Source organism: Salvelinus alpinus, chromosome 4, assembly GCF_045679555.1.
Source record: "Salvelinus alpinus chromosome 4, SLU_Salpinus.1, whole genome shotgun sequence".
Lineage (NCBI taxonomy): Eukaryota > Metazoa > Chordata > Actinopteri > Salmoniformes > Salmonidae > Salvelinus > Salvelinus alpinus.
Genome location: NC_092089.1, coordinates 55532493 through 55545141, shown reverse-complemented (window position 1 = coordinate 55545141; position 12649 = coordinate 55532493). Strand labels below are relative to the sequence as shown.

The window sequence follows — 12649 nt, the reverse complement described above, 5'->3', positions numbered from 1 at the left end:
TCCTATTTTCCTGTGGATAGATGAGTCACACATACGCATATAACATACCCGTGTACTATATATGCATAACTTGTTCTTGCCTATACTGCTGTATTGTAAAGACATTTATACAAGCCTTTCATGTGTTGTTGATTTTAAGAACAAATTCTTATTTACAATGACGGCCTACACCGGCCAAACCCGGACGACGCTGGGCCAATTGTGCGCCGCCCTATGGGACTCCCAATCACAGCCGGTTGTGATACAGCTTGGATTCGAACCAGGGTGTCTGTAGTGACGCCTCAAGCACTGAAATGCTGCACCACTCGGGAGCCCCAGGCTGGTATGTTATGGTATTTTACTGTAGGGAGGAGCAGCACTTGACATGCCAGTTTGACCAGCCGCCATGTTTACAGTACACTGTTCCCTAGACCAGGGTTGTTGAGGGAGAGAAAATGTTGCAGGTTTAAAGCTTATTTCCAGCAATTCTACACATTTTGTCATGAGGTGCAGAGAGCATTTTGCAGGTTTAAAGCTAATTTTCTTGCAATTCTATACATTTTGCCATGTCTAATGTTTATTCATGTGATATTTGAGTGACTCAAACATTACAAAAATATCTACGGGCTAACAAACCGAGCAACAAAAATGTTAGCTGACATGGGCTAGTTGATCTGGACATTACTGACAAGTTATAAATAGTACTCTAATTACACCAGTGGTAAAGACTCTTCGACATGACCTTATCCCGACGGTTGCATTTCATAAGCAGCCTCATCAATGTTTACGGTATACAAACCAATCTCATAATGACCGCACCTGCATAACTGCGTTAAAGAAGCAGGTGTTTCCTAGGTTGCTGATGCCTTTGACCGGGACCAGTGTGCTGTTGTAGACCGGACTCTTCCCTCTGGACTGGTCTGCATAGTCGCTGGGCTCCTCTCTAAGCTTGATCATTTTCGATGTTGTTCCTGCAAGGCACAAAAAGGAAAAGTTGTTTTACTCCTATATACAAAGGTTTTTGTCATTTTCAACTGTAGATTAGAGTTGGACGCGAGCACTCGATTCATGGTTTGTATTCGATTACTAATGAGTACTTGACATTTTCAAATGCAAGTGTTAAACAGGTGAAATGTACAGTGCATTCGGAAAGTATTCAGACCCCTTGACTTTTTCCACATTTTGTTACATTACAGCCTTATTCTAAAATGTATTAAATAGTTTCCCCCCTCATCAATCTACACACAATACCCCATAATGACAAATCAAAAACGGGGGTTTTCAGAAATGTTTACTAATATCACATTTACATAAGTATTCAGACCCTTTACTCAGTACTCTGTTGAAGCCCCTTTGGCAGCGATTACAGCCTCGAGTCTTCTTGGGTATGACGCTACAAGCTTGGCATACCTGTATTTGGGGAGTTTCTCCCATTCTCCTCTACAGATTCTCTCAAGCTATGTCAGGTTGGATGGGGAGCGTCGCTACACAGCTATTTTCAGGTCTCTCCAGAGATGTTCAAATCGAGTTAAAGGCCGGGCTCTGGCTGGGGCACTCAAGGACATTCAGAGACTTGCCCTGAAACCACTCTTGCGTTGTCTTGGCTGTGTGTTTAGGGTCGCTGTCCAATTGGAAGGTGAACCTTCACCCCAGTCTGAGGTCCTGAGCATTCTGGAGTAGGTTTTCATCAAGGATCTCTCTGTACTTTGCTCCGTTCATCTTTCCCTCGATCCTGACAAGTCTCCCACAGAATGATGTTGCCACCACCATGCTTCACCGTAGGGATGGTGCCAGGTTTCCTCCAGACGTGACGTTTGGCATTTAGGCCAAAGAGTTCAATCTTGGTTTTATCAGACCAGAAAATCTGGTTTCTCATGGTCCTTTAGTTGCCTTTTGGCAAACTCCAAGCGTGCTGTCATGTGCCTTTTACTGAGGAGTGGCTTCCATCTGGCCACTCTACCATAAAAGGCCTGATTGGTGGATTGCTGCAGAGATGGTTGTCCTTCTGGAAAGTTCTCCCATCTCCACAGAGGAACTCTGGAGCTCTGTCAGAGTGACCATCGGCTTCTTGGTCACCTCCCTGACCAAGGCCTTTCTCCCCCGATTGCTCAGTTTGGTGGGGAGGCCAGCTCTAGGAAGAGTCTTGGTGGTTCCAAGCTTCTTGCATTTAAGAATGATGGAGGCCACTGTGTTCTTGGGGACCTTCAATGCTGCAGAATTTTTTTTGTTACCCTTCCCCAGATCTGTTCTTCGACACAAGCCTGTCTCGGAGCTCTACGGACAATTCCTTCGACCTCGTGGCTTTGTTTTTTTATGAGGGATTTTTTATTTTTTTATTGAATAAGGCTGTAACGTAACAAAATGTGGAAAAAGTCAAGGGGTCTGAATACTTTCCGAATGCACTGTATATGCACTGACTAATGTTTTAGCTAAGATGCGCTTACTGTTCGTTTAGTATGTCAAGTGCAGTGAAAATGTGATACGTTTTTTTCCCCCGCATGGTGTCACCTTGCAAGAGAGTTTGTCCATATCGATGTAGCTCGGTGCAGCATTTTGAAACTTTACGTACGAACCAAGTTCTCCGAGGTCGCCAGAGAAAAAACAACACCTAAAGTGTCTCTCAATCTCCTGTGAGACCAGAGCCTAATAGTTTGTTCAGGGAGACAGGGGTTGCATTCAACCCATTATGTGCTGGGGTAGCTTCTTAGTGAGGGCCAGTCCCGGTCCCAGCAGCACACAGACACCAGAGCAAACTGCAAACATGGTCTTCTGCAGTGGAAGTGGGTTAAAGTGCGGGAGGCCAGGGCTGCAGCTGGAAGGAGCGATGGGCCATATGGGAGAGAGCAGATGACAGCTGGAGAAGTTTCCGCTGTTTAGGGAGAGACGGCTCTCTGGTCCAGCTGTTACTCCTCCATGACCGTCCCAACTCAGCAAGGAGGGAGGCAGTCGTCAGTGCAGAGCAGGCCAGCAGGGACAAGCACTGAGGGATTATAGTTGGGGAGTAGTCAGGAGGCTGACAGCTCTGTGCACTAGTCTAACACTCAAAGCATGGGGTGTGGCTGGCTGAGACAAACTAAGTACATCTCTCTACAAAATTCTTATCTACAAAACGAGGGGGATGTAATGCTAAGAAACACTTTAGGAAAGTCAGAAACCTTTCTCACTGAAACACAGTGCAAATCGGGCCCCTAAGAGGCGAAAGAGTGATAAGATACTTCTTCTTGACACATCTGACATCATTAAGTATACATGGTTGTCTTGATGAAATCAAACACAAAAACACACGCAGAAGATACTTTTCGTCATGTAGTGTATGTGGATACCTGCTCGTTAAACATCTCATTCTAAAATCATGGGCATTAATATGTAGTTGGTCGCCCCTTTGCTGATATAACAGCTTCCACTCTTCTGGGAAGGCTTTTCACTAGATGCTGCGGGGACTTGCTTCCATTCGGCCAAAAGACCATTAGTGAGTTTGGTAACTGATGTTGGGGGATTAGGCCTGGCTCGAAGTCGGCATTCCAATTCATCCCAAAGGTGTTCGATGGAGTTGAGGTCAGGGCTCTGTGCAAGTCAATCAAGTTCTTCCACACCGATCTCGACAAACCATTTCTGTACGAACCTCGCTTTATGCACGGGGACATTGTCATGCTGAAACAGCAAAGGGCCTTACCTAAACTGTTGCCACAAAGTTGGATGCACAGAATCATCTATAATGTAATTTTATGCTGTAGCATAAATATTTCCCATCAATGGAACTAAGGGGCCTAGCCCGAATCATGAAAAACAGCCCCAGACCATTGTCCCCTCCACCAAACTTTGCACCATGCATTCAGGCAGGTAGCGTTCTCCTGGCATCCAATGGCAGCAAGCTTTACACCACTCCAGGCAACACTTCGCATTGCGCATGGTGTGTGGCTGCTCGGCCATGGAAACTCATTTCATGAAGCTCCCAATGAACAGTTATTGTGTGGACATTGCTTTCAGAGGCAGTTTGGAACTTGGTAGTGAGTGTTGAAACAGAGGACAGACGCACTACGCTCTTCTGCATTCGGCGGTCTCGTTCTGTCAGCTTGTGAGGCCTACCGCTTCGCGGCTAAGCCATTGCTGCTCCTATAAGTTTCCACTTCTCAACAACAGCACTTACAGTTGACAGCTCTAGCAGGGCAGAAATTTGCCGAATTGACTTATTGGAAAGGTGAAATCATATGACGGTGCGGCGTTGAAAGTAACTGAGCTCTTCAGGGAAGGCCGTTCTACTGCCAATGTTCGTCTATGGAGATTGCATGGCTGTGCGCCTGATTTTATACACCTGTCATGCTAGGACCTAGTACAAACGTTACAGGCCATCCTTTCCTATTCTGTTGTCATTAGTGTCATTTGTGAAGGGAGAGACAAGTGCTGTTCCGTCACATTAGGCATTAATGAACAAAACAAGTGAGAGGACCCAAGGCTGTTGAGATGAGAGAAAGCACCCTTTGTGCCTGTTTGCCTTCCTGCCCCTCCCCCCTCCCCTAACCCCTAACCCATAACTCACACCACTTACACAATTTATCCCTTCTCTTTCATGCTCCGGGAGACAGCAAGCTGCTTAACCGTGAATTAACGCACACTTCTCATGTGTACCTTAATCAGTGTTACACCACTACCAGAGAGGGGAAAAGGTGGGTGGCCATGCCTTTGTCAGTCTCTCTCTGTTGATTTGAAATTTTCTAAAAATGGGGAAGACATGAGAAATGTGATCATCTTAGGTCCTCAATGTCAGTATGTGACATTATCTTTATGACTATAATTATATGACATTGTTATTATTTGGGTGACAGGATACGGGGCTACCTGCAGCACCTACCTATTTCATCATATAAATGGTATCAAATGGAGATTGCCATAGCTGCATGTACCATAAGTAAACCAAACCAGCATGTGCTTGGTTAGAGGAGGTTAAGCTACCTTGAGGACTCAGGATCATGTATTCTGGTATCTGTCAACAGCACTTCCAGACAGACGGCTCAGTTAGCAGTGGACCCCTTGCTGCTGCCCTGATCCCCAAGCCAATGAGGCCAGTCCGCTTCTGGCTCTGACCCAGCATGACAAGGCCAAGGTGAGAGAGACATGGACAAAATTATCCTTAACCCAAAGTTTTCATTGTGAAAACAACCGACCCTCCTGCCCACCCTTTCTCTCCTCAAAAAACAAAAATAGGCCTTGCACATGCTCCCTGATGAAATGCTCCCTGCGATTCTCATGATTCTAAATGTATTGCGATTCGACACTGTGATTTTATTGCGATTTGATGTTCCAAACATATTGCTCACTATACAGAATATGTCTGCTGCAGAGGGACAAGAGAGACCATGAGAAAATTTGTTTTGATCAGTCAAGGAAATAAGTACTGAAAACATGTTGGCTGACTTTAAAAAGATGGAGACCAAGCTATAGGATGAAACATGTTGGCGCAGGTACAGCCGACTAGCGCTAGCTACCGCTACCAAGTATAAATGTATTTTACAAATGTATACTTAGTCAAATATCAATATAATATCATGATTCCCCCCCCATCACTACAATTGAGTATGACCCAGTTTGTAAACCCATAACAGAGATCAGGACAAGTGTGTAACTATGGCAGGCTGAGGATGTGGACGGTCTCCCAGAATCAGTTAGTGATCCAGCTAAAACATCGACTGAGAATGTCAATCATCAAATATTGATGATAATTACTCGGATTTATGGCAGATGGATGTTCTTTGCCTGGCACTGTGATGGTCTCTGTGACCAAGCGGGGCAGGGTTCCGCCTTGGGACCATTGAATGGAGTGTTGGTCCAACCCAGTCCAGCCAAAAGCATCTGTCGCTCCAGCCGCCACACTGGAAACATCTGGAGGTCTGTCTGTCTGGAACTAAACAGACATCAGGGAGGTGCCCATATGGCCACACTACACAACACATTGCAAACAAGTGTGGATAGTGTAGTTCCTGGTAGAATGAGAGAACAAGTTAGAGAAATACGATACATTTTTTCTGGAATCTGTAAGCGATGGGGAATATGTGACGAGATGGGTATGTAGCTTTGTGAGAATGTACCTGTTTATACAAGTGTGTGTGTGTGTGTGTGTGTGTGAGAGAGAGAGAGAGTATTCCGACCGGCTCCTTGGCTAAAGAGAGAGGGGAAAACTGGACGGAATGGGAATGCCAATGGACACATTCTTCATCTGGGACCGCCACTGAAGGTAAACAATGTTCAGGGAGCCATCTGCCAGGGACCCGGGAAGGGGGTGCAACGAGCACAAGCATATGGAAAAGCATATTTTTCCTCCCCCTGCAGCAGTCGGGGAAGGCAAAATGTCAGCATGCGCTGCGTCCACGCTTGACTGTGCCGCGCTCGGCACCACCACCTGGCCCTTCTTGCTCAGCCACCGAATATGGGCAGCAGTGACACTGTGGAGCTTGTCCCCAGGGCAGACTAAACGATCACGATTCCTGTCTGCCCCCCTCCTGCTGACTCTCTCGACTCCCAGCTCTTTTTCACACAAGTGAGAGAAAAAAAATGGCTATTGTTTGCTTTCTTTATGAAAAAATATTTTCAAAAATATCTCCAAAAACTTGAAAGGAATTGGACCAGAAAGCAGGCAAGCCTGAATGTTGCATTCATATTGAGGTTTCATTTATATCGGAATTTGTGGACACAAGCTATTGCAAAAATTCAATAGCGCAAATCTAAGTCCATCATTTAATGCACGGAATACATGAAACTACAGTTGGACACACCGTGCGCTGTGCTGTCACTAGATGCCAAAAAGGATTTTGACAGGCTCAAATGGCAGTATTGTTGGCGGATTTAAGGAAATTTGGTTTGGGAAAGCATTTTATGGATATGGTTCGTACGCTAAACTTTTTGTCATGATGTCTACAAATGACATACAATAAAGTCCATTTCCTATTTTTCGTGGATGTAGACAAGGCGACAGCTTATCCCCGACATTCATTCTCTCTCTAGAGCCGCATTTGAGGCAGAATGCAATTGCTTCTCCTATACCGATTAAATCATCATCTCATATCTCTATACACGTATGATATCCTCTTAGATATGATAGATATTGAGAATTCAATCTCATCTTTATTATCCACATTTGAAGATTACAAATTGATGTCAGGATATAAATCAGCATTAAATGTTGATCAATGAAACAGCCAAGAAAGTTTCACTTCACTCAACAAATCCTGTTAAAACCCAGTCCACTTATTTGGGCATTAAAGCTGCAATATGTAACTTTTTATGGCGACCCGGCCAAATTCACATAGAAACGTGTGTTATAGATCTGTTCTATGTGCGCTATTTCTATGCTTCCCGTTCTTAAGTTTTGTTTTTGCGTCTTTTACTTTCGGTTTTGTACACCACATCCAAACAGATGAAAATACAATATTTTTGGTTATTGGAATATATATTTCACAGTGGTTTAGATGGTACAATAATCCTCTACACTATACTTGCTTGTTTTGTCACATAAACTGAAATTAGGCAAACTATTAGAATTTTAGCAATTTCTGCATAGTGCATATTTAATACACAAAACATCTCTGCATGGTTTGGTGAAGTTTAATTATGAGAACATTTACAAAAGAGGTTGAACAAGATCTAAACATTTGGGAAAAGTTGCCCGCTTCCTTACAAACAAGGGTTGCTTCCATAAAGATGAGTATGTAGCCACGTATTAATTTCCTAAGCAATGATGATCCCACTCTTTCCGCTACTAGGTTATTGGGTAAGGATTGATAAACCTGTACGTAAATACCTTTGTCATTCCAAACATCCAAAGATCCTGTTTGAGGTACTACAACGACCGAAGGGAAATGTGGGAATTGCATAACCAAATGTTTATATTTACCACCAGTTTTTCCAGTTACGCCTACTTAGATCATGGTTCGATCAGTCTACATCAGTCTCTTGGAGAACTATTGAGGAGGTACTCGTTTTTCCTATTAGATTACAATATGTGTTATTTTCTGGTATAACTATTAAGAAATGCATGTTATATTATGGTCCCATTATCTCCAATACAAAATACAATTTCAGGAGGGTTGAGAAGTGAATAGGTGGTAACTGGAAGAGGCATCTCCATACTCCTCTGTGGCATAACCAGGCTGTTACTTCAGGTACTAAAGCATTTGAGTCAAGTCTGGTCTGGAAAAGGGGTTGATAATCTAGGGGAAATACATGTATTGAACTCAAATCAAATAGTATTAGTCACATGCGCCGAATACAACAGGTGTAGACCTTACAGTGAAATGCTTACTTACGAGCCCCTAACAACAATGCAGTTTAAAAAATACGGATAAGAATAAGAAATAAAAGTAAGAAGTAATTAAAGAGCAGCAGTAAAATAACAATAGCGAGACTATACACATGGGGGTACCGGTACAGTATCAATGTACGGGGGCACCGGTTAGTTGAAGTAATATGTACATGTTGGTAGAGTTAATTAAAGTGACTAAATGCATAGATGACAACAGAGTGGCAGTGGTGTGGAGAGGGGAGAGGGGCAATGCAAATAGTCTGGGTAGCCATTTGATTAGCTGTTCAGGAGTCTTATGGCTTTGGGTTAGAAGTTGTTTAGAAGCCTCTTGGACCTAGACTTGGTGCTCCGGTACTGCTTGCCATGCGGTAGCAGAGAGAACAGTCTATGACTAGGGTGGCCGGAGTCTGGCAATTTTTAGGGCCTTCCTCTGACACCGCCTGGTATAGAGGTCCTGGATGGCAGGAAGCTTGGCCCCAGTGATGTACTGGGCCGTTCGCACTACCCTCTTTAGTGCCTTATGGTCAGATGCCGAGCAGTTGCCATACTAGGCGGTGATGCAACCAGTCAGGATGCTCTCGATGGTGCAGCTGTAGAACCTTTTGAGGATCTGAGGACCCATGCCAAATATTTTCTGTCTCCTGAGGGGGAATAGGTTCTGTCGTGCCCTCTTCACGACTGTCTTGGTGTGCTTGGACCATGTTAGTTTGTTGGTGATGTGGACACCAAGGATCTTGAAGCTCTCAACCTGCTCCACTACAGCCCCGTCGATGAGAATGGGGGCGTGCTCAATCCACTTTTTCCTGTAGTCCACAATCATCTCCTTTATCTTGATCACGTTGAGGGAGAGGTTGTTGTCCTTGCACCACATGGCCAGGTCTCTGACCTCCTCCCTATATGCGGTCTCGTCGTTGTCGGTGATCAGTTCTACCACTGTTGTGTCATTGGCAAACTTATTGATGGTGTTGGAGTCATGCCTGGCTGTGCAGTCATCAGAGCACAGGAGGGGCCCCTGTGTTGAGGATCAGCGTGGCAGATGTGTTGTTACCTTCCCTTGCCACCTGGGGGCAGCCCATCAGGAAGTCCAGGATCCAGTTGCAGAGGGAGGTGTTTAGTCCCAGGGTCCTTAGCTTATTGATGAGCTTTGAGGGCACTATGGTGTTGAACGCTAAACTGTAGTCTATGAATAGCATTCTCACAAAGGTGTTCCTTTTGTCCAGGTGGGAAAGGGCAGTATGGAGTGCAATACTACGGTTTCTGGGATAATGTTGTTGATGTGAGCCATGATCAGACTTTCAAAGCACTTCATGGCTACAGACGTGCGTGCTACGGGTCAGTAGTCATTTTGGCAGGTTACTTTAGTGTTCATGGGCACAGGCACTATGGTGGTCTGCTTAAAACATGTTGGTATTACAGACTCAGACAGGGAGACGTTGAAAATATCAGTGAAGACACTTGCCAGTTGGTCACAGTACACGTCCTGGTAATCCGTCTGGACCTGCGACCTTGTGAATCTTGACCTGTTTAAAGGTCTTACATCGGCTGCGGAGAGCGTGATCCCACAGTCTTCCGGAACAGCTGGTCTCATGCATGTTTCAGTGCCATTTGCCTCGAAGTGAGCATAGAAGTAGTTTAGTTCGTCTGGTTCGCTCGTGTCACTGGGCAGCTCTTGGCTGTGCTTCCCTTTGTAGTCTGTAATGGTTTGCAAGCCCTGCCACATCCGACCAGCGTCAGAGCCGGTGTAGTACGAATCGATCTTAGTCCTGTATTGATGCTTTGCCTGTTTGATGGTTCATCGGAGGGCATAGCGGGATTTCTTATAAGCTTCCGGGTTAGAGTCCCGCTCCTTGAAAGCGGCAGCTCTAGCCTTTAGCTCAGTGCGGATGTTGCTTGTAATCCATGGCTTATGTACGTACGGTCACTGTGGGGACGACGTCGTCGATCCACTTATTGATGAAGCCAATGACTGATGTGGTGTACTCCTCAATGCCATCGGAGGAATCCCGGAACATATTCCAGTCTGTGCTAGCAAAACAGTCATGTAGCTTAGCATCTGCTTCATGGGGTATGCGTTTGGGAAGGCATCCTGTGATTGGACGGGAATGTAAAAATTAATTCTGATGTGTCAGTTAATTACTCTCATCTTCAATTACTAAAGCGGAAAGATCTTTCAATTGTTAAAGCGTGGGTTTAAGGATATGACTACTGATGTGGCTATTGATTGGGAGAATGTCTAGGAGAATATATTTCACTCAAAGAACCCAAACGATCAGTTTATACATTTGAAGCTCATTGGTCATACTTGACAACACTTGTAAGATTTCATGCAAAACAGACTCCAAGCCCAAACTGTGACCTATGTTCCCGCAATACACTTGGCACATATAAACATATGATATGGGATTGTCCTGATGAGTTCTGGAGGACAGTATTCTCTCTGACACAATTGATAAAACTGTACCCCTTGAACAAATTCTTCTGTTAATGACAGATCAGGTATGCAGCTGAATAACAAACAGTGCAAGATTTGGCTGCCAAAAAAACTTGTTCAGCACTGGTTGCCACCACATGACCTTCATATAAGGAAATGGTTGGCTTGTTTTCAGGACGTGGTTATGTTGGAGTCACATTTTTTATAGTATGCGTTGCTAGGGATTAGGGTGGCGGGGTTAAAAATTTGGAAAATGCAAAAAAAAACATTTTTGTATTGCCTTTGTAATCTAATAAAAACAATTGTTCACAAAATAAATTGCAAATCTGTCAAGACGATAGAGGTTATTCATATGATCAAATATACCGCCATTCCACCACAAACAATTTTGAACTATAAATTGAATTTACAAGACTCACTGGATTGATGCGCTGTATGAAACATATTCGGGATGTTGACATAGAATAATCACTACAGTAGCTATTAGTCTAGAGCAGAGTATTGTAACTATGGTTGAAAACTTGAATACACCAGCCACAGCATAGGGCTAGGCTAAAGAAAAATTGATATCCAAAACCTAACTTATCAACAGACAAGATAAATGACCTCTCATTTGACATACTTCCTCAAAAGCCTATGAAGCAGTGTCCTCACATTAAAACACTGAAGCAGATACTTGTAAGAGGCATGTTTGACTAATTTCACAATTTAGAATGGGACCGTAGTGGAGAGCCAAGGACAGCTCTCGTCATACAGCAGTAAACAGGCAGTCAAGGGGAAGGCTGGGCAACACCAAATGTCTTATTAATTTGTACATTTGTTGTGACTGCAGGGCATGAAAAGCCTGCTTTCTTGCCATCTGAGGCCAAAAGAGCCCACTGCTATGTTAAACCTACACATGCAAATACACACACACACACACACACACTTTCCAAGCTGTTGCTGGCCACATTGCTTGCCTACATTAGTGTGCAGTGGTGGGAAAAACTACAGAAGCACCCTTGATTAGCTTCATAAAAGGGACCACCAGGGTAAAAGCTTTTTTCTTATGGACATTACCCAGACTGACTGTAGACCAACACTACATCACATGTAGAACAGGAACCCTGGATTTAAACAAGGGTCTTACGGGTTGACCAGGGCCCACAAAAAACAGAAAATCTAGCCAAATGTAACGCTACAGGGTTAGAGGGTTATCCAACATGTCACATGGTAAGAGTTGAGTTGTATCCTTTCAGAGATGCCATGTATATGGGCACATAGAATAAATAGATTGTTTTCTCATGGCTGAAGGTCCTAGATGAAAAAGGCTGAACACATCAAACCAAAATGTCAAAAAGAGAAAGAGTGTCTAGCTCCATTACATAACTGGAATGCATTGCACAATATGGTATTTATTGTCTCTTTTGGGAGGGAAATATTTCTATAGTACAAATTGTGTTTATTTGTCAAGAAAAAAAAAAAAACATTTGCTGTACCCGGTGAAAGCTTTCTTCTTTCTAAACACAAAAAATAACACCGGTAACTAGAAAGTTAAAGTTTTCGCTGAAACAATAGCGAATATATTTTGTATGAATGGCAAAATTGAGGTGGGAGCAGCCATATTAGAGCCCGTACGCAGTCGTTTTCACTTTATTTTTTAAATCATCACTGTGTTTTTCATTAAAATAACTCAAAATATATATTTGTATTATTTATTTCCCTGAGCCTCCTTTTGCCATTTAAATGCTCAGTGCACAGGCGCACTACCGTATATGGACCTTGAAACTTGGCTTGAAAGAAGATCCAACAATTGGCAGCAGAGCAAGAACCTGGTCACCTGGACTGAAGTGACGAGGCTCAGTTCGCCGATAAAAATATGCCTTTCATCCTCTCCTGTGAAGATATTAGCTTCTCTTTATCCATTTCACCAGCGGCGTACAGGCGTCGCCAGAAATCACACACAT

At 43.8% G+C, this 12649-nt stretch overlaps 1 protein-coding gene across 2 annotated transcripts in view; it reads right to left on the bottom strand.

The window, feature by feature from the left end:
* Positions 1–12649, bottom strand: part of LOC139573980 (ubiquitin carboxyl-terminal hydrolase 45-like) — a 43112-nt gene that overhangs the window by 17573 nt on the left and 12890 nt on the right. For both annotated transcript variants that reach the window (XM_071398021.1, XM_071398022.1), the window contains exon 6: positions 799–950. In XM_071398021.1, the coding sequence (XP_071254122.1) occupies positions 799–950 (152 nt within the window). The remainder of the gene's footprint in view (positions 1–798; positions 951–12649) is intronic.